Genomic DNA, 27203 nt, shown 5'->3' on the forward strand with positions numbered 1-27203 from the left:
TGCCAGAACTTCCTCTTCTTTATTCATCATCGTTTCCACAACTTCCCGACTTATTTTCTTACTTTACACAGATCAATATCCTTCTCTTCAGAAAATACTGAAGAAAAAAATTGTTCAAAATCTCCACGCACAGCCGTCCACTCTAGGGGAACAATTTTATCCCTCATTATCCTTTAGCTCCTAATATATCTGTAGAATATATTTTCACTTTATTTGACAACACAACCTCATATCTCCTCTTAGCCTTTCTAATTTCCTTAAGATTCTTTTCGCATTCTTTCTATTCCTTTAACACCTCATTTACTTCATGCTGTCAAGGCTCCCTCAAACTTTTAATCTTTCATCCTAACAGGAACATACTGTCTCTGTATCCTTAAAATTTCACCTTTGAATGCCCTCGATTTTACTTCTACATCCTTCCCAGAAAACAATTTATCTCAGTCCACACCTTCCAAATCCATTCTCACCTCTTCAAAATGAGCCTTTCTGCAATCAAAAATATTTATAATTATTGATATTTTGTGAGAAGATTGAAACTAGAAACAGATGAAGGCCATTCAGCCCTGTGATTCCATTAAATGTGCCATGAATGCCACACTCCTGGACTCTGCTCCTGGAAATGTTTATGTCTCCAATATTCTTGGTGTTTCAGACAGCCAGGTGCAAAAGGGCAAGGAATGGGGAAACACTGACCACACTGGCTGGCTACAGGAGGAATGCACACTCTTTCTGTGATGTTCCAACAGGTGCTCACAGGACAGCTGGTGTGTGAGGAGAGGAACAGCAAGGCCCCAACTACTATGTCAGAACAGGGAGAGGGTGTGGTCAGAGGGTCCCACTGACGCTGCCTCCAGTGGATGAGAGCGTCTCCCACTGACTCCGCCTCCAGTGGATGTGGGCGGCTCCCACGGATTCCGCTGGAGGCGGAAGTGGGCGGCTCCCATGGATTCCTCCTCCAGCGGAAGTGGGCAGGCTCCCACGGATTCCGCCTCCAGCGGAAGTGGGCAGGCTCCCACGGATTCCGCCTCCAGTGGATGTGGGTGGGCTCCACGGATTCCGCCTCCAGCGGATGTGGGCGGATTCCGTTTCCAGACGTTTTGGCTCATCCCACTTTCTCCAAGACAAAGCTATAGACACTTCCCAGCTATGCTTGTCTTTGCATTGAAGATATGGCACAGTCCATGCTGCAAATCTACACAGGCAAGGCTCCTCAACTCTTCCTTCACAACAATGGCGACTACATTGGAGCTGCCTCCTGCACCCATAATGAGATCACCAACCTGACCCACTTTGCTGGCAACTTCAACCACAATCTCAAATTTACTTGGTCCATCTCTGGTAACCTCTGATTTCCTCTGCATGCCGAGTGTACTGCCAGTTTCTCCAGCTCACTTGTATTGTGCATTCCAATGATCTCACACTCTGCAGTCTTCCCACTAATCTACAAATGACCACATCACCTGATCACACAGTAAATGCCCATGAGGGTGCCACCCTGCCGCTCCTCTCATCTTCATGGGTTCACTTGTTCCAGACTCCACTCTGTTGATGGAGATTTCTGGGACGGTGGAGATGTTGGCCATCACTTGGTTGGAGTTCCCCTTTGCTGGAGGCCGTGTCAGCAGAGAGTGGAGCAGTGGGCATTGTGACTCACTGTCTGCTCCTCCCTGGGTCACCAAGGTGCCAACACTGGTCTGTGACCATGACTGTGACAGGCAGGCGTTGAAGGATGTAACACTGACCTTTATCCCCGGTATCCCCACGCCTGGAGCTCCTGGGTGTCCTGGAATCCCATGCTCACCAGCTTGTCCCTAAAACACAAAGAAACCCCACCCCCCAGCAAGTTGAAAACTTTTGTGTCAGTTAATTAAAAGTGAAGATACCCCTACCATCGAAGGTTGGAGACCATTAACTGGTCTAAAAGCCATTATTGAAGAGGCATGGAAACAACATAGGGCTGCCATAGAAACAATGTCCTCAGAATGAGAAACTATGAGGAGCATAGGGCTGGGGGATGTCACAGTGTCAGAGGCTCCTACCCATCTCCCACGATGGCAGATGGTGGGGATCCAGAATGGGGAGGGTCTCACAGGGACTGGGGCTGCAAATGAGGAGGGTCCCACAGAGACTGCGGCTGTGAATGGGGAGGGTCCCACAGAGACTGCGGCTGTGAATGGGGGGGGTCCCACAGAGACTGCGGCTGTGAATGGGGAGGGTCCCACAGAGACTGCGGCTGTGAATGGGGAGAGACCTCAGAGACTGGAGCTGTGAATGGGGAGGGCCCCTCAGAGACTGCGGCTGTGAATGGGGAGAGACCCCAGAGACTGGAGCTGTGAATGGGGAGGGTCCCACAGAGACTGCGGCTGTGAATGGGGACAGACCCCAGAGACTGGAGCTGTGAATGGGGAGAGACCCCTCAGAGACTGGGGCTGGGGTGAGGGATCTCACTCCCACTGAGGCTGCTGCAGTGTGGGTCCTGGTGTCATCAGTTGGAGCTGGAATGGAGCTGGAGTGAGGGGATAGTGCTTACCTTGCTGCCTTTGGGTCCTTCCAGTCCAGGTGTCCCCAGTATGCCTGGTTCACCCTGCAATGAAAACAAGGTGGGGACAAGTCAGCACACTCTACCCAGATGCAGAACCAACGTGGTAAAGGCTCCACCAATATATAGTGAGTGACAGGCCCTGTAGGCTCCGCCCACACAGTGAATGACTGGCCCTGAAGGCTCCCCTGCACATGGAACAGGAGGGGAATAGGCAGACATGATCCAGCTCCCAGCTCAATGAAGGTATGCCTTGAGATGGAAGATTCTGGACTGCCCTCACACATCAGCACTGCCCCCAAACACTCAACGCTCTGGCACTGAGACCCTTACAGGCACCTACTTCAGAAGATGCTGCCAGCCCCTCCTTGTTCACTCAAGACAATGGCTGAGCTTTTATTGCACCACCTTCTGTTCCAGCTTTGTTTATTTATTTATTCACAGGACGTTAGAAGCAGACTCTAGCCACTGAAGTCCATGCCGCCCAATTAACCTCCAACCCCTGTATGCTTTGAAGGGTGGGAGGAAATCAGAGCACCCGAGGAAACCCACAGATTCAAAAGAAGGATTGGCATGGTGCTAACCATGCACTAACAGTTCTTCCCTGGATAACTTGATGGCTGTCTTGAATGTACTCAGAGACTGGACCCCACTACTCTCTTGGCTGGAGATCCACCAACCCCTGGTCAAATCCTTCTCCATGTACGATCAAGCAACTGTCTGTCAAATTTCAATTGGTCCTGGTATGGTTCCTGTGGATTGGAGGGTGACTTCATAGTTAAAGCAAGGGGGAGGAAGGCAAGCAAGGAATGATTGACATGTCAGCTTGACATAGGTGGTTGGGAAAAGACCTAGATGTTACAAGATGTGGTGACAGAACAAGCAAAAAATAACCATATGATTGCACAGAGTCAACACAATGTCTGCATTAGACTAGTGAAGGGGGAGCAGATGTGAAGCATATGGCATTCTGGAAGGCCTTTGATGAGGTAACGCTTTGGGAAGTGGTGAACAAGGCTGGAATGATATGGCTGAGGGCCCGAAAGTAATCATTTGAAGTTTGGTAATAGGAACATGAGAAATAGGAGCAGGAGTTGGCCGTCCAGCCCATCAAGCCTGCTCCATCATTCAATGTGATCATGGCAGATCTGATGATCAGCTCATCTCCACCCACCTAGCTTTTCGCCATATCCCTTAAATCCCCAACTGTGTAGAAATCTATCCAACCTTGTCTTCAATATATTTACTGAGGTCGCCTCCACAGATTCACCGCCCTCTGGGAAAAGCAGTTCCTCCTCATCTCCATCCTAAATCTACTCCCCTGGATCTTGAGGCCACGTCCCCTAGTTCTAGTCTCCCCCACCAATGGGAATAATATACCTGCCTCTATCTTATCTATACGTTTCATAATTTTATGTTTCTATAAGTTCCCCTCTCATTCTTCTAAATTCCAGCAAGTACAGTCTCAGACGATTCAATCTCTCCTCATAGGCCAAACCTCTCAAAGCCAGTGACATCGTAAATCTGTCTGGGAATGGAAGTGGTGATGGAGGTGCAAAGAGGAGTTGCAAAGTTGTGCAGCAGGTTAAGTCACTGCTTCACAACTTCAGACACCCAGGTTTGATCCTCACCTCTAGTGCCTCTTTGTGATAACAGCTCATTTTCCCTGTGGAACCACAGAACCATAGACTACAGAAACAGGCCCCTTCAGCCCTCCCAGTCTGTGCCAAAGCATTTTTTTTCCTTGTTCTACTGACCTGCAACCAATCAATAGGCCTCCATACCTCTCCCATCTATGTATCTGTCCAAATTCTTCTTAAATGTTAAAATTAAGCCTTCATTCACCACTTCAGCTGGCAGCTCATTCCACACTCCCACCACCCTCTGTGTGAAGAGGTTTCCCCTCGCATTCCCCCTAAACTATACACCTTTCACCCTTAACACCATACCCTCTGGTTTGTATCCCACTTCCCCTCAGTGGAAAAAGCCTATCTACATTTACTCAGTCGATCCCCCTTATAATTTTAGATACCGCTAGCAAATCTCCTCTCATTCTTCTACACTCCAGGGAATAAAGCCCTAACCTGTTTAACCTTTCCCTTGAACTCAGTTTCTGAAGTCCGGGCAACATCCTAGGAAAGCTCTGCACTCTTTCAATCTTATTGATATTTTTACTGTAGTTTGCTGACCAAAACTGCACACAATATTCCAAATTTGGCCTCACCAATGTCTTATACAACTTTACCATAACATCCCAAGTCTTCTACTCAATACTTTGATTTATGAAGGCCAAGATGCCAAAAGTTCTCTTTACAACCCTATCCACATGTGACTCCACTTTTAGGGAATTATGTATCTGTACTCCCAAATCCCTCTGTTCTACCGCTCTCCTCAGTGCCTGACCATTTACCATGTACCTCCTTTCTTGGTTTGTCCTTCCAAAATGCAACACCTCACATTTGTCTGCATTAAATTCCATATAATGAGAGGAGTCACGTGATGGAGTAGTGGCTGGTCAGGGAATTCCAGCCCTCTCCGGAAAAGTTAAAAAAAAAACGCACAAAACACAAAGGTATAAGATTAAAATTTAAAACAAAGTAAAAGTAAAGGTGAGAAGAAAATGGCAGCGAAGAGAGAAAAGTCGAAAACAACGGGAAGAAGAGAAGAAGAAAGAACGTCGGAAGAAGAAGGTGAAGGCCTTACCTGTCCGAGGAGGCCCGCCGCGGAGAGAGAAGCCCGCTCCCTAAGGTCGGTGGAAGTCCCGAGCTCGGGATTTCAAAAGTGGCTCGCAGAGCCGAGTAAAAGTGCGGAACCGCGCATGAAAAAAAGCACACTGACGGGAGGGGGGAACAGCTGCGGAGTCGATCTCCACAGCTGAGAGAGACACCTGCAACACAGCAGCAGGTGCAGAACACAGACAATAACGACAACAAGAAAGAAGAGGGTAAAAAGAAAACAAGGAAACAACAGATGGTCAATCCAGAGGAAGAAGAAGAAGAAGAACAGAAAGAAGTGGAAGAGGAAGAGAAAAGCAAGACAATGGATGTATCTTTTTTTAAAGAATATATGGAATCAGTGAAAGAATGGCAATTACAAGAATTTAATGAGATAAAAAGAAGAATTAAGAATGCAGAATAAAAAATGAATAAAATAGAAATGGCCATATCAGAGATAGGAAAAAGAGTGGATAATGTGGAAGAATGAGAAATAATTGTAGAAATGGAAGTAGAGGAATTAAAAGAGAAATTAGAAGAATCTAATAAAAAAGTTAAAGAGACACAAGAGCTGTTAGCTCAGAAGATAGATATAATGGAAAACTATAATAGAAGAAATAATATAAAGATAGTGGTCCTTAAGGAAGATGAAGAAGGCAAGAATATGAGAGAATTTATAAAAGATTGGATCCCCAGGGTCCTAGGAAGACCAGAATTACAGGAAGAAATGGAAATAGAAAGGGCACATAGAACATTAGCCCCAAAACCACAACCGCAGCAAAAACCAAGATCCATTTTAGTAAAATTTTTAAGATATACAACAAGAGAAAATATATTGGAGAAAGCAATGAAGAAAATAAGAGAAGACAAAAAGCCACTGGAATACAAAGGTCAAAATTTTTTTTTTATCCAGACATAAGTTTTGAACTCCTGAAGAAGAGAAAGGAGTTCAATACAGCAAAAACGATCTTATGGAAAAAAGGATATAAATTTATGTTAAAGTACCCAGCGGTACTTAAAATAGTTATTCCAGGGCAATAAAACAGACTATTCTCGGATCCAGAGGAAGCACGAAAATTTGCAGAACTACAAAACAAGCAGAGAGATGAAGACATGTAATGAGAGTAAAAATGACCATGAACTATATGTATGTGTATATATATATATATATAGATGTGTATGTATATGTGTGTATACATGAATGTATCCGTATTTAGAGGAAAATATATAGAGTATAGATAAGAATTAATAAGGGAATGAAAGGGAATAGAGGGAATAAGGAGGGAATTAAAAGAGTGACCTTTGTTACATATGAAAATTGAAATCTTTTCCGGGGGGGGCTGGGTGGGGAGGAGTTACGGTCACTGCAAAATCAGTTGACGTTTGCGAGTGAATTTGCAAATCCAAATGGAGAGGGGAGATGTGGTTGCCCGACAAGGGATAAAGGGCAACTTAGGAGGGGGAGGGGAGAATGGGGTTAAAGAAGTTTTAAATAGGAGAATAAGGAAAATGTTTGATGTTTTAAAAATGTTGTCTTATAAAGTGTTCAAAACAAGAAAGCAGAAATGGATAAGAAGGAAAGGTGATGATGGAGAAACGGAAAGGGAAGATAAACAAAGTATGAAATGGCTACATTGAACTATATGACTTTAAATATTAACGGAATACATAACCAAATCAAAAGGAAGAAACTGCTAAATTTACTGAAAAAAGAAAAAAATTGATATAGCATTTGTGCAAGAAACACATTTAACTGAATTGGAGCACAAGAAATTAAAGAGAGATTGGGTAGGACATGTAACAGCAGCGTCGTATAATTCAAAAGCAAGAGGAGTAGCTATATTAATCAGTAAAAATGTACCAATTAAAATAGAAGAGGAAATAATAGATCCAGCAGGGAGATATGTAATGATAAAATGTCAGATATATTCGGAGTTTTGGAATCTACTCAATGTATATTCACCTAACGAAGAAGATCAAAAGTTTGTGCAAGATATTTTTTTGAAGATAGCAGATACGCAAGGGAACATATTAATAGGAGGGGATTTCAACCTTAATTTGGATTCAAATTTGGATAAAACTGGGAAAAAAATTAACAGTAAGAACAAAGTAACCAAATTTATAATTAAATCGATGCAAGAAATGCTACTTTTGGATATATGGAGGAAACAACACCCAAAGGAAAAGGAATATTCATATTACTCGGGCAGACATAAAACATACTCAAGAATAGACCTATTTTTGTTATCAGCTCGTATGCAAGATAGAGTAAGAAAAACAGAATATAAAGCTAGAATACTATCGGACCATTCACCCTTGATATTGACAATAGAGTTAGAGGACATCCCTCCAAGAATGTATAGCATGGAGATTAAACTCCATGCTACTCAAAAGGCAGGATTTTAGAGAATTCATTGAAAGACAAATTAAAATGTATTTTGAAATAAATACGGAATCAGTGAAAGATAAGTTTATACTATGGGATGTAATGAAAGCGTTCATTAGAGGGCAAATAATAAGTTATGTAACCAAGATGAAGAAGGACTATAATCAGGAAACAGAGCAGTTGGAAAGGGAAATAGTAAATATAGAAAAAGAATTAGCAATGAAGGAAGATACAACTAAAAGAAGAGAATTGGTAGATAAAAAAATAAAATATGACACACTACAAACATATAAGGTGGAGAAGAACATAATGAAGACAAAACAGAAATATTATGAACTAGGGGAAAAAACGCACAAAATTCTAGCATGGCAGCTTAAGACAGAACAAGCTAAGAAAATGGTATTGGCATCAAGGTAAAAAGACAAACAAATCACATATAATCCAACGGAGATCAAGGAAAACTTTAGAGAATTCAATGAACAATTATACCAAACTGAAAAAGAAGGGAAAGAAGGCAAAATAGATGAATTTTTAACTAAAATTGAACTACCAAAATTACAAATAGAGGAACAAAATAAATTAACTGAACCATTTGAAATAGTAGAAATACAAGAGATAATAAAAAAACTACCAAATAATAAAACACCAGGAGAGGATGGATTCCCAATTGAATTCTATAAAACATTTAAAGATTTACTAATTCCGCCCCTCCTGGATGTAATCAACCAGATTGATGAAACACAAAGCTTACCAGATTCATGTAAAACAGCAATAATTACAGTAATACCAAAGCAAGGGAAAGATCCACTCGCACCAGCGTCATATAGACCAATATCATTACTTAACACAGATTATAAGATAATAGCTAAACTATTAGCAAACAGATTAGCAGATTATGTACCTAAAATGGCAAATCTAGACCAAACTGGATTTATTAAAAAAAGACACACAACAGACAATATTTGTAAATTTATTAACTTAATTCATGCAGTAGAAGGGAGTAAAGTGCCAACAGTAGCAGTTGCTTTAGACGCAGAGAAGGCCTTTGACAGAGTAGAATGGAATTATTTATTCAAAGTATTGCAAAAATTCAGTTTACCAGAGAAGTATATTAATTGGATTAAAGCATTATATAAGGGGCCATTGGCGAAAGTGACAGTAAATGGATATATATCAAAGCAATTTAACTTAAGCAGGTCAACACGGCAGGGATGCCCACTATCACCCTTATTGTTCGCGTTAGCTATAGAACCACTAGCAGAATTGATAAGAACAGAAAATAATATAAAAGGGATAAAAATAAAAGACAAGGAATATAAAATCAGTTTATTTGCGGATGTTATAGTATACTTAACAGAACCAGAACTATCAATAAAATAATTATATAAGAAATTGAAGGAATATGGAGAAGTGTCGGGTTACAAGATTAACGTAAATAAAAGTGAAGCAATGCCAATGAATAATGCGGATTTCTCAAAATTTAAGAAGGAATCACCATTCTGATGGCAAATGCAAGCAATAAGATACCTAGGTATACAAATAAATAAAAATCTCGGCCATCTATATAAACTCAATTATTATCCACTAATGAAAAAATTACAGGACGACTTAGAGCATTGGAAAGACTTACCACTAACACTAATAGGAAGGATAAACTGTATTAAAAGAACATTGTACTGTCGCTGCTGTGACCGACACTACCGACCCGGTATCCACCACCAATACTGATGCTGCCAACCAGGGACACACCGATGCTACCGAACCGGTACCCACCGCCATGACCGCTCAACTGACCGCCCCACCGCCAACAGCAAGCAGCAAACCCCAGCACTTACCGTTGGCTGGCCGACATCCCCAGCAGACTGCAGGCAGCAGCACCAACTCCTCGACACTGACTGCTCCGGCCCGACTGTTTCAGTGATGTCACCATGCACACATTGCATGCCGAAATCACATAGGACTCCACTGTCCGCATTACAAGTCACTGCATTGATAACCCTAGACCAGGACTGCCCCTATCCCCTCACAAAAGCAATGGAACTGATTAAAGTGCATGACACTGTATCAATTGCTTATTTGACAAGGGGTCAACTGACAGTTTTATCCGCCCAACTCTGGCCCACTGTTGCGATCTGGCTATTCTCCCCACTGCCTAGAAGATTTCATTGGTGACCAGATCACACTCGAACGGGGTAAAGGGGTATTGTGTGGTGACTTTGAAAGTCCAGGGCAGCATGTTCACAGACTTCAAACTATTAGTCCTTCCCCAACTGTACACCCCTGTATTGCTGGGACTGGATTTTCAGTGCCAGTTCCGAACCATTTCCCTGCACTTTGGGGGTGTCTCACGCTCCACTCTCTGTCTGTAACCACTCCACCCTGGAATCCTCCTGCCAGAGGTAGCCCGAGCCACCCACCCCCACACCCCGGGGCCTCACCTGTAGCCTCTCCACCCTCTGAGTCGCTCTCCCAGCACTCTTCGCAAACCTTACCCCTGGCTGGAAGCCTGTGGCCACCAAAAGCCGGCAAGAAAGTTATGAAGACAGGACATTTATCACAAGCGAGGTGCGCAGACTGCTGGACGAGGGCATTATCGAACCTAGCTTGAGTCCCTGGAGGGCCCAGATGGTGGTTGTTAAAAACAGGGAGAAGCTGCGGATGGTGGTTGACTACAGCCAGACAATCTGTCATCCAGGGGTCACTAGGTTCGCGCACTTTGTCGCTTCATGCTTCTGGATGCATACCCCCTTCCACAGATCACGGATGTGGTGAATCAGATTGCCCAATACCGCGTGTTCTCCACCATTGACTTACGTTCGGCCTATCATCAGCTCCTGATCCACCGAGGACTGACCTTTCACGGCCTTCGAGGCGAATGGGCGGCTGTATCAATTCCTCAGGGTACCCTTTGGGGTCACAAATGGTGTCGCGGTCTTCCAGTGGGCAATGGACTGGATGGTGGACCAGAACGGGCTGACTGCTACTTTCCCGTATCTGGACAATGTCACCATCTGTGGCCAGGACACGGAGGATCATGATGTCAACCTTGAGAAATTTTTTCAGACTGCAATTTGGCTGAACTTGACCTACAATTTCGACAAGTGTGTCTTCCGGACCACTCGGCTTGCAATTTTGGGTTGTGTGGTGGAGAATGGGGTGGTCATTCCGGACCTTGACCACATGCCTCCCCTCATGGACTTACCACCACCGCCGCCCCCCCCCCCACCCCACACCCAGAAGGTACTCAGACGTTGCCTGAGCTTTTTCTCTTATTATTCCCAATGGGTTTCACACTATGCTGACATGCTGTCAACTGAAGCCAGAGCGGCTTTTGACCGCATCAAATCGGACATCGCTGCTGCAATGCTGCGCGCCATCGACGAGTCCATTCCGTTCCAAGTCGAGAGCGATGTGTCCGACTTTGCACTGGCAACCATTTTCAACCAGGCTGGCCGGCCAGTAGCCTTCTTCTCCAGAACCCTCCAGGGTCCTGAGACCCGACACTCCTCTATCAAGAAGGAGGCCCAGGCCATAGTCGAACCAGTACGTCGTTGGAGACACTACCTTACTGGCAGGAGCTTTACACTGCTGACTGACCAATGCGCGGTCTCCTTCATGTTTAGCAATACCCAGCGAGGTAAGATCAAGAATGACAAAATTGCCAGGTGGAGAATCGAACTTTCCACCTTTAATTATGACATACTGTATCGGCCTGGTAAACTCAACGGCCTGCCAGATTCAGGAGGACTTGCGCCTACATACAACTGGACAGGCTGCAGAGACTCCACGAGGAGCTCTGTCATCCAGGGATCACTAGGTTCGCGCACTTTGTCGAAGCTTGCAACCTACACGGTCGAGGAGATTCACTCTATGACCCGAGCCTGCCCGGTGTGCGCTGAGTGAGCGTGTGTTGGTGTGAGCGTGTGTTGGTGTGAGCGTTCTTCCATCTGGAGAACACTCATGTCATCAAAGCCACCTGCCCCTTTGAGCGTCTCAGCGTGGACTTCAAGGGGCCCCTACCGTCGACCAACCGTAACACCTACATCCTTACGGCCATCGACGAGTACTCCCGCTTCCCATTCACTGTGCCCTGCTCGGACATGACTGCTTCCTCAGTTATAGAGGCCCTGCACAGCATCTTCACCATCTTCGGGTACCCCAGTTACATCTACAGTGACAGGGAGTCCTCGTTTATGAGTGCTGAGCTGCGACAGTACCTTCTGGAACGTGATATTGCTTCCAGCAGGACCACCAGCTATAACCCACATAGTAATGGGCAGGTTGAAAGAGAGAATGCCACTGTCTGGAAAGTGGTTACGCTTGCCCTCCGGTCCAAGGTCTCCCCACCTCTCGCTGGGAGGACGTGCTCAATAGTGCCCTACACTCCATCCGCTCCCTCCCATGCACCGCGACCAATGCCACCCCCATGAAAGGATGTTCTCTTTCCCGAGGAAATCTGAATTGGGAACAACCATACCAGCGTGGCTCATGGTTCCCGGGCTGGTCCTCCTGTGACGCCACGTCCGGTACTCAAAGAATGATCCCTTGGTTGACCGAGTGACTCTGCTCCATGTGAACCCGCATTATCCCTACATTGAGTACCCGGACGGGCGGGAGGACACAGTCTCGGTAAGGGACCTAGCCCAAGTCAGATGAGGCCCAGCGGTGCTTCCAACCCAACCTCCCCCAAATCCTTCTCCCCCAGGTCACGTGGTCGAACAGAGGGACCAGCACCACCCCACCAGCTCAGGCCAGACTATCGACAATGCCGTTGGGGAAGTGAGCAAAGCAGTGGCCGCACCCGACGAACCTGCCAGCAACACGACTCCAGCGGCCCCAATCCCGGCACCACGGCGGTCACGCCGGATGGTCAGGCCCCCTGACCGGTACAGCCCCTAACCTCCACCAGGCTCTTTTTTTTCATTTTACAGCCCTCCATCCACCCCGGGGTCAGTTCTCAAAGAAGGGGTGAATGTGATAGTACAGATTCTATCACCAATGTGTATATGTATAGATTATAGTGTAGGATGACTGTGATTGGCTGAGAGCATAGCCACACCTACTGGCAGGTCTTAAAGGGTTGCTCCAAGCCAGACCAGGTCATTCTGGACTGGTCGACATGTGATATGCTCCAGTCTTTTAGTTAATAAAAGCCTTGGTTTGGATCAACAAGCCTTTGATTCTTTCAACGAGTTCTACAATGTGCAACCTCATAGATACAGGCTGGCTGCAAGTATTGCCCCCATGAATGCAAGCTCTGGATTCCTGGCAACACGTCTGTCTCAGCTTCCAGTGGAAGGAAACCTGTCGGTATTACTCACCGCCTTTCCTGGTTTTCCCACTGTACCATCCTTTCCCTGAAATTCAGAAGATTTCAACGTGAGCCATTTCAAAATGAAAATTCACTCTGGAGCAACAAGAACTTCTACTGGGAATCTCCGAGCCTGAAATAGAGCAAGCAATATGTGGGGGGTGGGGAAGGGGAGAGAAAGAGGGAGGAGAGAGAGAGAGAGAGAGAGACAGAGAGAGAGAGAGAGAGAGAGAGAGAGAGAGAGAGAGAGAGAGAGAGAGGGAAGGAGAGAATGAGAGATGGAGGAGGGAGAGAGAGGGAAAGGGGAAGAAAGAGAGATAGAGAGGCCTTTTCTTACCACCTCTCCCCCATTCCCCACAGCGATCAGGGTACCCCTCCCTACCCTGTCGCACACCCCTCCCCAGAGCCATCACACCACCCCTCCTCCTCTTCCCAAACCCCACATTCCTCCCCCCCATACTCCCTGACCCCCACACTCCTCTCCGCCCCCCAGCCCCACTTTTCTATCCTCACTGCAGGATGTGTACACCCCTCAACACTGACCTTTTGTGACCTCTGCCTCCTTTTTTCCACCACTGGTTTGGTATCTCCTCCCCAGGTATCTCCTCCCCAGGTATCTCCTCCCCAGGTTCTGGATCAAGAACTGTCTCCAAATGCCCAGCCTCTGAACCCTCTTTGAAACAGGTCTGGACTTTGACCCCTTCCTGCCTGTCTGAAAACTCCAGGGTTCCAGGGTGGATGGGTTTGGGAACTGGGGTCTGTGCTTCAGAAGGGCTCTAAGGCCGAGTCACGGCAGGGATTCAGCACCTTGCAGCCATCCACTTGCCTCCTTGCCAGTCACCTCCTGACCCTCTGTGACTGCTTCTGGTTCCCCCACTGGCCTCGTCTCGAACAGAGTGACTCCCCGATGCTAATGTGTACTCACCGGCCGCCCAGTCTGACCGACCCCTGGGGGTCCCCTCTGCCCCTGTCAGACACAAAGGGATTAAAGTATTAACACACTCATCAAAGTCAGCTCACAAACTCATCCAACTGCAGGTGATGGCCTCACACTGACCTTCTCGCCCTTGGCTCCTGGGGTGCCCGCCAATCCCTGTAATCCTGGCAGGCCCTATAGTAACACAGAAACAAGACTGAAATAGCAGCACATTCATGTGCACACTCACGCCAACACACGCTCACGCCAACACACGCTCACGCCAACACACGCTCACGCCAACACACGCTCATGCCAACACATGCTCACGCCAACACACGCTCACGCCAACACACGCTCACGCCAACACACACTCACACAACCTAACACCCACGCTCACACCAACACACACACCAATACATACACAGGCATACACTCACACACCAATACATACACAGGCATATAAACACCAAAGCACACACACACCAATACACACACAGGCATACACTCACACCAATACACACAGGCATACACTCACACCAATACATACACAGACACACACTCACACCAATACACACACACACACACACACACCCCAATAGATACACAGGCATACACACACACCCCAATACATACACACACACACACTCCAATACATACACAGGCATAAACACACTCCAATACATACACAGGCATACACACATGCACGCATGCGCGCACACACACACACAAATACATACACAGGCATAAACACACTCCAATACATACACAGGCATACACACATGCACGCATGCGCGCACACACACACACAAATACATACACAGGCATACACACACACATACCAATACATACACAGGCATATACACACACACACACACACACACACACACACACACCAATGCATTCATAGGCATACACTCACATCAATGCATACACAGGCATACACTCATACCAATACATACACAGGCATACACTCACACACCAATACATACACAGGCATACACTCACACACCAATACATACACAGGCATACAAACACCAAAGCACACACACACCAATACACACACAGGCATACACTCACACCAATACACACAGGCATACACTCACACCAATACATACACAGACACACACTCACACCAATACACACACACACCCCAATAGATACACAGGCATACACGCACACCCCAATACATACACACACACACACTCCAATACATACACAGGCATACACACACACACACACACAAATACATACACAGGCATACACACACTCCAATACATACACAGGCATACACACACTCCAATACATACACAGGCATACACACATGCACGCATGCGCACACGCGCGCGCGCGCACACACACACACACACACAAATACATACACAGGCATACACACACACACATACCAATACATACACAGGCATACACACACACACACACACCAATGCATACACAGGCATACACTCACATCAATGCATACACAGGCATACACTCATACCAATACATACACAGGCATACACTCACACACCAATACATACACAGGCATACAAACACCAAAGCACACACACACCAATACACACACAGGCATACACTCACACCAAAACACACACTCACCCTAATACACACTCATACCAACACATACACTCACACACATGGACATGCACACACCAACACACATGGGCACATTCTCACACCAACACACACATGCAAGAACTCACACCAGCACACATGTACCCACAACACACATGTATAATCTCACACCAACCCACACACATACATGTGAATATACTCAGAACATACAAATGTGCACACATGTACTCACACCAACACACACACACAAACACACATACATATTCACAGCCACACATGCACATACGACATGTGCTTCCACTCACATCAGGAAATATAAACATGCAAACATGTATATCCTCACATCCACGCAGATGCGCAAAAACTTATGCACTCATAAACACAAGCCCCTATACATGCATGTGCACAAAACTGACATGTGGGTGCACACACATGTTCATACATGCACATGTAAACAAGCTTGTAAATAGACAAACATGAGTATTCATGCATGCATAGCCCACACATGTAGCATACACACAAATGGCTGATCCTCCCTCCCAGACACACTACCTCCTTGTCACATACAACAAACACGCTCTACATGTGAGAGACACATTTCACTGATGACTTGCATGTTTTCCAGGTTTTCCGATTCCAGGTGGTCCAGGATCACCTTGAGGGCCGGGTTTCCCAGGAAGTCCAATCACATCTTTGAAATCTTCGGGAATTGTCGGGCAAATCTCACACTGATCCCCCTGCACAAGACAACCAGAAGAGCACGGCTACCTCAGAAAAAATCCCCCTCAGGGTCTACTGATCCCAAAGGAACAATTGGATTATTGGTGAGGAATTGGATGTTCAAAGCAGATAGTCAGACAAAAACAAAGATGGGTTGTGGTGTGGGACCATGTGTGGAGCTGGAGCAAGCCGGCTTGTGTCCAGTGATGCATGGAGACAACATTGACAGTCCTGGGTTGGTTTCTGGACACCTCTTGCTGGACTGTGGGGAGAACACTCACAGTAGCAACACAGGAACCAAGGGCTAGTGGAGCTAGACTGAGAGTAACAGAAGTAATTGTTCACAGACTTTTTACACGCAGGATTATCCAACAGGTCACACAGGAAGTGGGTCCGGACAAAGGTCAGTTTCCATGTTCTTGGAACTTGGAGGATCGTCTGACCACCCAGACAAGAAGCAGGTTGAAACTCATTTCCCCCTGTCAATCAATGTCAGACCCACTCACAGGTCAAGACACCTTCCATTTGGCCCCACTCCTCACCTAATGTCACGTAGGCCAACCTGGGCCAGCCAACCTGCCCTCTGCAGGATGACACCCAGCACATGGGTCAATCCCTTTGGAAACATTCCTGATCTCTACTCCGGGTTGTGATCTGCGGGTAATGCTGGAGGACTAATTGTAAAGTGAAGGGTGGGGGTTATTTGTGGCATACACCTGGAAGAAAGAATCGTGTCTCACCCATTGTAACTTGTCAGAGGAGGGGTGGCAGGTACTGTGTTTGAACCCTCGAAATAACATTGGCATAGTTTGGTGAATGTACCAGAGCATATGTGTGTGTGCGTGTAGGTGAACCCTTCAAACTTTCTCCCACCACTGTAGGGGAGACCAAAACGAGGGCATAGGTTTAAGGTGAGAGAAAAATTTCCAAGGGTCCAGAGGGGTGTGTGGAGTCATGGGTCATGAGCTATTGGAGGAAGTGGTAGGGCTGGATACAATTACAACATTTAGACAGATACTTGGATTGGAAAGGTTCAGAGCAATATCGACCAAGCACAGGCAAATGGGCCCAGCTCAGATAAACTAGCTGGACTGAAGGGCCTGGTTCCGTGCTGTATGGATCTTTGACTCCATGACTGGGGCCAGCCAGACTTGCTCAGATACCGGCAATAAATTGCTGACTTACCTTTTCACCTTTTATCCCGTGAAAACCTTGTAACCCAGGTGTTCCAGGCATTCCTGGAATCCCCTCAGCACCCGGCTCTCCTGCATCACCCTTCAGACCCGGTTCACCCTGAATGAGAGAATCACCATTACCTTCATGTTTTGAGAAGGATCTATGCCCGTTCCCCCAAGCACCACCTCTCCCCACCCCCTTGATGGCTCCTCTGCACAGGGAGACAGCCCAGACTCCTCACTGAGGCACAGGGAGGGGGAAGGAGCAGAGGCAGTCAAGGTAATCTTCTCGTGTCTGAGAACCCCCTCCCTCTGGTGCTCTGCCCCCCCTCTCCCCCACTTCATCCACCCAGTCACATCACTGCTGAAACCCCAACCAGAGCTGAGCAGCTGGTCTCTCCAGCGATGGTCCCTCCAGTCCATCCTGCAACTCCTCCCACATTGCTCCTTGCTCCGCAGGTCGAAGGAAAACAAACCTGCACTTGGAGGCACAGCCTGAAATTTACTCTCACTGAGTTCCACAACTTCACAGATGCTATTAATGGGTTTTATCCAGACTTCTAACAGAAGTCTTAGCAGGGTGAATGATCAGAGAGATCTGGGGGACCAAGGTCCCTCAAGGTTTCGATGCAGGTTATCGGGGTGTTTTAAGGTGGTGTATGGTGTCCTGGCCTTCATTACTCAGGGGATCGAGTTCAAGAGCTGTGAGGTAATATGCAGCTTCCTAAAATTCCAGTTAGACCACAATTGAAGTTTCATGCTCAGTTCTGGTCACCTCATTACAGGAAGGATATAGAATGTTGAGAGAGGGTGCAGAGGAGATTTACTAGGATGTTGCCTCGATTGGAGAACGTGTCTTACGAAGAATGATTGATAGAGCTCTGATTTTTTGCTTTGGAGCAAAGAAGGTAAAGAGCAATAAAGATACAGAAGATTTTGAAGGGCGTCCATAGGATGACAGACAACTCCTCTTCCTGGGGTGACGATAACAAATACCAGGGGACATCTATTTAAGGTGAGTGGAGGAAAGTTTTGGGGAGATATCAAATTTTTTAAAAAACAGAGAGCGGTGGGTGTCTGGATTACATTATCAGGTGTGGTAGTGGAGGCTGGTACAATAGGGGTATTTAAAAGACATGGATGTTAGAAAGGTAGAGAGTGATAGGTGTAAGGTTGGGAAGTGTTAGATTGTTGTGGAGTAGGTTTACATTGGTTGACACAACATCATGGTTGCAGGGCCTGTTTTGTGCTGTAATGTTCTTGCCCCCCGTGAGCTTCAAGTGATTTTCCATATTGTTGCTGTGTTGCTCCCAAGAGTTCAGTGGTTCCTATGTGGGGGTCTTTTCGCACCTCCAGATCCTCACGCAGCTCCCTGCCAGTAGTAGATGTGTCTGCCCTGTGGGTAGTGCCCACCTGTCATTTTTACTGCATCCCCATTCTGGGAGACTTCATTCACCGATGGAGGGGCAGACATCAGCCACTGTCCCCAAAGCTGATGGAACATAGCTGAGGTCCACCCTCCCCTTCTGGCTTAGTCATGCTGGAATTTGGGTTCAAATCCACCAGTGGTGAGGTGGGTCTGATAGAAAATAGTAGCAATATCATCATCTATTTCAAGCAAGGCACCACTCAGCATCCCATTGGTACCCTCCAAGGGTGATAGGGAGCTCCCGCACTGAGCTGGCTGCTGTTCCTCCCGGTGTGACCAGTCAGTCAGTACTCAGTCCTGTCACCAGTGCAGAGCCTCAGTGCCCTGTGCTAAGACTACCCCAGCAAACCCCAGGGGCTGAAAGAAATGGCAGATGTTAGAGTCAAGGCATTTGTGATAGTTATCAGATGTCCAGACACTGGGCAGGTCCCAGTGGATTGTAAGACACCACTGTTTAAAAAGAATGCAGGAAAACTGCTTAACATCTGTAGTCAGGAAAATGCTCAGAGCTATCAGTAGGGAAGAAATAATGAGATACCTGGACAGATGCAGCAGGAATTCAGGAAGGGCAAGTTGTGTTTAACAGACTGTCTGGAGTTCTTTGAGGGAACTCATGGATGTTGGGTACTTGGATTTCCAGAAAGTATAGAGAAGATCATGGTGCTTGGAGTTGGGGGTAAAGTATTCAATAAAAGGGTGATTGGCATCAGTGGTAAGCGGGCTGCAGCTGGAGTCGTGCTGGGACGACAACTATTCATGGCATAGATTAACGATTTGGAAGATGGGGCTGATGGCTTAAAGCCTGAGTGGTAAAAGCAAATTGTGCGGATGACGCAGAGAGATGGATAGGTTAAGTGAGTGGGCAAGGGGGTCTGGCAGATGGAGTACAATGTTGGTAAATATGAGGTCTTCTAAGATGGAAGGAAAATAGATCAGATTATTACTTTAATAGGTGAAAGAGCATGAACCGCAAAGAGATGGTTTGCAGGTGCAACAGGTTATCAAGAAAGCAAATGGGATGTTGGAGGGACTGAATTTAAGAGCAAGGTGGTTCTGCTGCCATGAACAGGGGACTGGTGAAGCCATGCCTGGAGTACTGCCTGCAGTTCTGGTCTCCTTACTTGAGAAAGGATAGATTGGCTTTGGAGGTGCTGCAGAGAAGGTTCACCTGGTTGATTCTGGAGATGGGGGGGGGGGGGGGTGGGGGGTGAGCCTATGAGGAGAAATTGAGCACTTGGAACTAGAGTCGCTGGAATTCAGAATGAGATTAAATCTTACAGAAACATGGAATAGATAAAATGGAGGCAGGAAAGTTGTTTCTACTGATAGGTGAGATGAGAACTGGGTAACCTTGCCTCAAAAGTGGGGAGAGTGGATTTAGGACAGAGATGAGGAGGAAATGCTTCACCCAGAGAGAAGTGAATCTGTGGAATTCTCTGCGCAAGGAGGCAGTGGAGACTGCATCATAAATATATTTAAGACACAGGTAGATAGATTTTTGCATAGGAGTGGAATTCAGGTTTAAAGAAAAGAGGCAGGTAGGGGGATCTGAGTCCACAGCCAGATCAGCCATGATCTTGTTGAATGGCAGAGCAGACTCGACAGGACAAATGGCCTCTTCCTGCTCCTTCTGCTCTGTTTCCGTATTCTTGGCTGGAACATGGATGTTGCAATGATACCTGTGACCGTAGTCACTCACCTGTCTGCCAGGCTGACCTGGGGATCCGTCCCCTTGATTTCCAGGTCCTATTACAGATGACCCCAAGTCCAGGGCACCTGCAGTGAGCTGGCCAGGTGGAGTTGAAAAGCAAGGGCCACAGCCTTCACCCTGCATCATGAAGAGAAAGGAGCGAGTAGGTGTGGAGTCCGTAGTAAGGGTCACCCACACCCAGTCACCCAAGCCTAGTCACCCACGCCCGCACCTACAGTCACCCACGCCCGCATCTACAGTCACCCACGCCCGCACCTACAGTCACCCACGCCCGCACCTACTGTCACCCAAGCCTAGTCACCCATGCCCGCACCTACAGTCACCCACGCCTGCAGTGAGGGTCATCTACACCCACAGTCACCCACACCTACAGCCTAGGTCTCCCTAAAGGCTGAATCTCTCCCACATGCTGGACCTCTCCTGCAGTGGGGTGCACACCTGCTGCAGGGGTTAAGGACCCCGGTCCTGGAGCCACAGCTCCACAGGACCACTGGCTACACCATGAATCTGTCCACACCCACCAAAAGGACCACATTCACTCTCCTGTGTCCACAAGCAGACTGTTCAGTCTCTCCTCACCTGAATTCCTCTGCTTCCACCCCTCGTCAAGACAAATCCTATGGCTGGTCCTCCCTGAGGTAGTTTCCCACTGGTTCCCCTCAATACTGGCTGTGTGTACCAACATCACAGTCACCCCTAATCCAGAGAGGCCCCTCCTCCCACCCCCTCCCTTCACCATGTTCTGTCATCCCTTGGGTGGGCTCAGCCCTGAGCTGTTCACACCAAGCAGCTCATCCCTGGACAAAGTCATCAAGTCCAACAGCACATGGACAGGCCCTTCAGCTCATCAACCTTGGCCACTTTAGGAAGGTCCTTGCCTGTTTAAGTAAATGCCTCTTCAACATAGTGATGGTAACTGATTTCCACACCTCCTCTGGCAGCAGGTATCAACCACTCTGCAGAAAAACTCCTCAGATTTAAATCTCCTTCCTTCTACCTTCAACCAAGGGGGAATATCTCTGATGGTCTCCCTGATCTACACCTCTCAGGACCTATCTGGTCATCCATCAGCCTATGCAATCCCAATCTATCTAATCTCTACCCACAACTGCAGTTCTTCCATCCAGGTGGATTGCCTTTGCAGGAGAATGATAAATAACTATGACCCTTGAGATAAATATATCTCTCCCTGACTCTGGAGGTTGTGCATCCATTCCTGACTTCCAGAGACAGGCTCCAGCATTGTCCCAGTCAACCTCCACTCACAGACCCTTGCCTTCCCAACCTCTGCTACCCCAGAACTGCTCTTTCCTGGGATGATCCTAATGGATTTCTCCCATGGACCCCAGCAGGATGCCATCCACTATCTTACTACAGGCATCCTCACTGTCCCAACCTCCCCCTCTCCCTCATCTTCCCAACTCAGTGCAATCCCAAGAAATGAAGACACACGACATTCACCGAACACCGAGTACAGCAGAGTCCAGGCTCTTTGGCCCATGATATTGTGCTGACCTATATAAGCCTATTCCAGCATCAATCTAACCCTTCCCAACATCACAGGCCATCACCTTACATCCAAGCAGTCTCTACAAAGAGTTTCAGCTCAAAACATTGACTATCCTTTCTCTCCCACCAATCTGCTTGTTCTGTTGAGTTCCTCTAGCAGAGTGTGTTTAGCTTTAGCTTCCTGCAGCTACCCTCACTTTCACAGTTCCTACAGAAGCCTTGATACCCTCCACTCCTGGCTATGCCTGGGAACAACCCTCCCAACTGATGGAACAGGCTCAGCAGAACCTCCACTCTGCCAAGACCCTCCATGTCCAGGTGGGTGATCCTGGGTGCCCCTCCTCCCATCCTCCCTCCATATATCTCCTCCACCCATGGGCCTTTATTTCACTGAGAGTGAGACTATAGAACGCAACAGCACAGAAACAAGTCCTTCAGCCCATCCAGTTCTGTTGAACAATTATTCTGCCAAAGTCCCATTGACCTGCACCTGGACAATATCCCTTCCATCCATGCACCTGTCCACATTTTTCTTAAATGTTGAAATTGAGCCTGTGTTCACTGGCACCTTGTTCTAGACTCTCTCCATGAAGAAGTTCCTCTTGATGATCCCTATAAATATTTCACTTCTAGTCCTCTAGTTCCCGTCTCACCCATCTCCATGGTAAAAGCCTGCTTGCACTCACTCTGTCTATACCCCTCATAATTTTGTATGCCTCAATCAAATTGTCCCTCATTCTCTATGCTCCAGGGAATAAAATTCTGATCTATTTAACCTTTCCCTGTAACTCAGTTCCTCAAGTCCTCAAAACAGCCTTATAAATTTCTGTTCTCTTTCATCTTAATATCTTTCCTGTAGGTAGGTTAAAAAAAAACATGTATTCAGGTACCCCAGTTGTTATCTCCCCAAACCTCCACCCCATCCTCAGCCTCCCTCCACTCCGCTGGGTCAAATTCCCCCTCAGGTCCCTCTCACTGAGTTCTGATTCCACACCATGTCCCATCTTGCCTTCACTCCAAACTTGCCAGAAGCCCAGTGTGTCTGAGAGACAGACTGGCCAACTCCCTCTCCATGGCCTGCACTGGATAGTTAATTAGCTGCGCTAAACCCCAGGTAAATCTTCCATTCCAACAACAAATTGGCTTTGGTGATCTGGGATTCACTGGACAGAACAAAATTACATTCTTGCTTCATACCGGGATTGAATAGATACCATGGAGAGAGCTACAGGATGGGGCTGACAGGAGCTGAATGGACCAAATAGCCTCAATCCTTGCTGGAGAAATCAACAAAGTTGCCAGGGCATCCAAGGATCTTGCAATGGAGGGAACATGGCCACTCACCTTCACCTAGTGAGTATCCAGAGGTGACAACCAGATGACAATCAAGTTAACATACATGGTAATGATACTGAGAGAGGCGCAGGGACCTGGTCAAGGGGAGCAGCAGCTTCCCGTCATCACACTATGGACATCTGATAGAGAGAAAGTGGCATGCCTTTTGGAAGGTCCCTGCTGCCTACGGAATAGCAGATGATGTTCTCAGGGTGGGGGAGTTGTACCTGCCCCATTCTGACCCGGGATGGGACTAGAAACATTAACCCAGGCTTGATGTGTTAAACAGAGCAGGTTCTCGATGAGAAAATCTCAAGCACAGCACGCAACACAAACCTTTTCTCCTTTCAATCCCTGGTCTCCGGTGATCCCTGGGTCTCCACGCTCCCCCTTTAAAACATACAAAGGTGTCGGATGAACAGTCATGATGGCAAAACAATTGGTTATCGCATGGCCCATAATAAATCTCCCAGAAACCACTGCGCCACATCTCCCTCTCTCAGTCTCTCAGGTTGAAGGGCCATTTACTCAGGGGTTCTTTCCAGTCTCATCGGTCAAATCGTCACACACACCAGAAGGTCTTCCGATCAGTGTGTGAACAGTGCCTGGTAGTCTCACATACCAGGCTGGAATGGCCAAGGAGACAAGAGCCAAAGGATTGTACACTACATCAAGATCACATCAGTGCAGCCCACCCCTCTGGGCATAGTCAAACATACATGAGCCGTCACATGGTAGAGGTAGAGTTTGGGTCAAACACACATGGGTATTAATCAACATATGTTTAGACCCATACAATTCAACACGGGTCCAGTTGAAACTACAACATCAGGTGAATAGGGTGAGCAACATCTGAATAGATTCACCAGATTGGCCCATGGGATGGCAGGACTGTTTTATGAAGAAAGACTGGATAGACTTGGGTTAGACTCAGTGGGCTTTAGCAGAATGAGAGGGGATCTCATTGAGATTGAAGAAACTATGACAGGATAAGACAGGTTAGATGTTCCAGATGTTGAGGAGGTCCAGAATAAGGGTTTAAGGATTAGGGAGAAGCCATTTAGGACTGAGATGAGGATAAACCTGTACATCTGTGGAAGTCCCTACCATAGAAAGTTGTTGAGGCCAGTTGATTAGATATATTCAGAAGCCAGCATTACCCTTTGGAAGGTTCTAGTCTGGTCCCCTGGATGTACGAAGTGAAACATGAAAGTCTGCATGTACGTCATAGAAACACTCAGAGATGCTGGAGAAACATAGCCGGTCTCGCAGGGTCCACAGGAGGTAAAGTCAGTAGACTTTAAATTAGAATGGTTGGGGGGAGGGAACAGCAAGGAGAAGGTTGGATTGCAAACAGAGAAGGCTTGTAGACAGTGTTTGAGGGTGGAAAGGCAGGTGATAGAGAAGGAAGATGCTCTATATGAAGATGGAGGGGAGATGATAGAAAAAGAACATAATAGAGTTGTTTGTAAAGATAAGGGCAAACAGCGAACAAGTAGTGGGAAATCTCTGCATATACTTTAATGCTAGGAGCATAGTAAGGAAGGTGGATGAGCTGAGGGTGTGGATTGACACTTGGCAGTATGATGTGGGAGTGATTAGTGAAACATGGTTGCAGGAGGGATGTGATTGGCAGCTAAATATTCCTGGATTTCGTTGCTTTAGGTGTGATAGAGTCAGAGGGGCAAGAGGAGGTGGGGTTGCATTGCTTGTCAGAGAAAATATTACAGCGGTACTTAGTCAGGATAGATTAGAGAGATCGTCCAGGGAGGCTGTATGGGTGGAATTGAGGAATGGGAAAGGGGTAGTTACACTTATAGGGGTGTATTATAGACCACCTAATGGGGAACTAGAGGAGCAAATTTGCAAGGAGATAGCAAATATTTGTAATAAGCACAGGGTTGTGATTGTGGGAGATTTTAATTTTCCAACTATAGATTTGGAAACCCATTCTATGAAAGGGCTGGATGGATTGGAGTTTGTAAAATGTGCACAGGATCATTTTTACAGCAATACATTGAGGTACCAACAAGAGAAGGGGCAGTGTTGGATCTACTGTTGGGAAATGAGATAGAGCAGGTGATGGAGATATGTGTTGGGGAGCACTTCGGGTCCAGTGATCATAGAGCCATTAGCTTCAATGTAATTATGGAAAGGGATAGGCCAGGGCCTAGGGATGAGGTTTTCGAGTGGGGAAAAGCTAGATTTGAGGAGATGTGAATGAATTTACGAGGAGTGGATTGGAACAATTGTTTTATGGGCAGGATGTAGTAGAGAAATGGAGGCCTTTTAAAGATGAGATTTTGAGTGTTCAAAATCTTTATGTTCCTGTTAGGTTAAAAGACAGGGTCAAAAGTTTGAGAGAGCCGTGGCTTTCAAGGGATATTGGAAACTTGTTTCGATAAAAGAGGGAGACCTACAATAAATACAAGAAGCGAGGAATAAAGGAGATGTGTGGAGAATCCACTGAATGTAAAAGGAAGAAAGAAATTAGAAAAGCTAAAAGGTATGAGGTGGCTCTAGCAAACCGGGCGAAAATAAATCCAAAGGGTTTCTACAAAGATGTAAATAGCAAAAGGAGAGTGAGGGATAAAATTGGTCCCTTAGAGAATCAGAGCAGGAACTGTGTGTGGAGCCAAAAGAGATGGGGGAGATTTTGAACAAGTTCTTTTCTCCAGTATTCATTAAGGAGAAGGATACTGAATTGTGCTGGATGAAGGAAACAACGAGGGTAATTATGGAGACTATAGTGATTAAGAAAGAGTAAGTTCTTGAGCTTTGGAAGCATATCAAGGTGGATAAGTCTCCAGGTCCAGACGGGATTTTCCCCAAGACCCTGAGAGAAGTTAGTGTGGAAATAGCAGCGGCTCTGACAGTGATTTTCCAAATGTCATTAGAGACGGGGATAGTGCCGGAGGATTGGCGTGTTGCGCATGTGGTTCCTTTGTTTAAAAAGGGTTCGAGGAGCAAGCCTAGCTAATATCGGCCTGTGAGTTTGATGTCTGTGGTAGGTAAATTAATGGGAAGTGTTCTTAGAGATAATATATGTAAGTATCTGGAGAGACAGGGTCTGATCAGGAACACTTAACATGGGTTTGTGTGTGGAAGGTCGTGCTTGACCAATCTTGTTGAATTGTTTGAAGAGGTGACTAGGAATGTTGATGAGGGTAGAGCAGTAGATGTTGTCTATATGGACTTCAGTAAGGCCTTCAATAAGGTTACGCATGGAATGTTAGTTAGTAAGGTTTAGTCATTAGGTATTAATTTGGAGATAGTCAAATGGATTCAACAGTGGCTGGAAGGGAGATGCCAGAGAATCGTAGTGGATAACTGTTTGTCAGGCTGGAGGCCGGTGACAAGCGGTGTGCCTCAGGCTTCTGTATTGGGTTCTTTGCTGTTTGTCATATACATTAATGATCTGGATGATGGGGTTATAAATTGGATTAGTAAATATGCAGATTATAATAAAATAGGTGGAATTGTGGATAATGAAGAAGGTTTTCAAAGATTGAAGATGGATTCGCACTGCTTAGAAGAATGGGCTGAAAGATGGCAGATGAAGTTTTATGCTGATAAGTGTGTAATGCTTCATTATGGAAGGAATATTTAAAACAGGACATATGTAGTAAATGGGAGGGCACTGAGGAATGCCGTAGAGCAGAAAGATCTAGGAATAATGGTGCATTGTTCCCTGAAGGTAGAATCTCATGTGAAGGGTGGTGAAGAAGGCTTTTGGTATGCTGGCTTTTATAAATCAAAGCAAAGAATACAGGAGTTGGGAAGTGATGTTGAGATGGTTCAAGGCATTGGTGAGGCCAAATTTGGAATATTGTGTGCAATTCTTGTCACCGAATTATAGGAAAGATAT

The 27203-nt window shown here is 46.5% G+C and overlaps 2 protein-coding genes across 5 annotated transcripts in view; both read right to left on the minus strand.

Moving 5' to 3' along the window:
* The window catches only part of LOC138741610 (C-reactive protein-like), a 175946-nt gene extending 159117 nt beyond the window's left edge, over positions 1-16829 (minus strand). Inside the window, exon 1 of the mRNA XM_069895945.1 lies at positions 16825-16829. The gene's annotated coding sequence lies outside the window, so the exon portion shown is untranslated. The remainder of the gene's footprint in view (positions 1-16824) is intronic.
* col16a1 (collagen, type XVI, alpha 1) overlaps positions 1-27203 on the minus strand; it is a 225773-nt gene that overhangs the window by 83995 nt on the left and 114575 nt on the right. For all 4 annotated transcript variants that reach the window (XM_069895931.1, XM_069895932.1, XM_069895933.1 and 1 more), the window contains 9 exons: positions 23672-23725; positions 20480-20608; positions 17362-17469; positions 16071-16193; positions 14008-14061; positions 13876-13917; positions 12961-12996; positions 2531-2584; positions 1743-1811 (listed from right to left, as the gene is read on the minus strand). In XM_069895931.1, coding sequence (XP_069752032.1) covers positions 1743-1811; positions 2531-2584; positions 12961-12996; positions 13876-13917; positions 14008-14061; positions 16071-16193; positions 17362-17469; positions 20480-20608; positions 23672-23725 — 669 coding nt within the window. The remainder of the gene's footprint in view (positions 1-1742; positions 1812-2530; positions 2585-12960; positions 12997-13875; positions 13918-14007; positions 14062-16070; positions 16194-17361; positions 17470-20479; positions 20609-23671; positions 23726-27203) is intronic.

The sequence above is a fragment of the Narcine bancroftii genome, chromosome 8 (assembly GCF_036971445.1).
Source record: "Narcine bancroftii isolate sNarBan1 chromosome 8, sNarBan1.hap1, whole genome shotgun sequence".
Lineage (NCBI taxonomy): Eukaryota > Metazoa > Chordata > Chondrichthyes > Torpediniformes > Narcinidae > Narcine > Narcine bancroftii.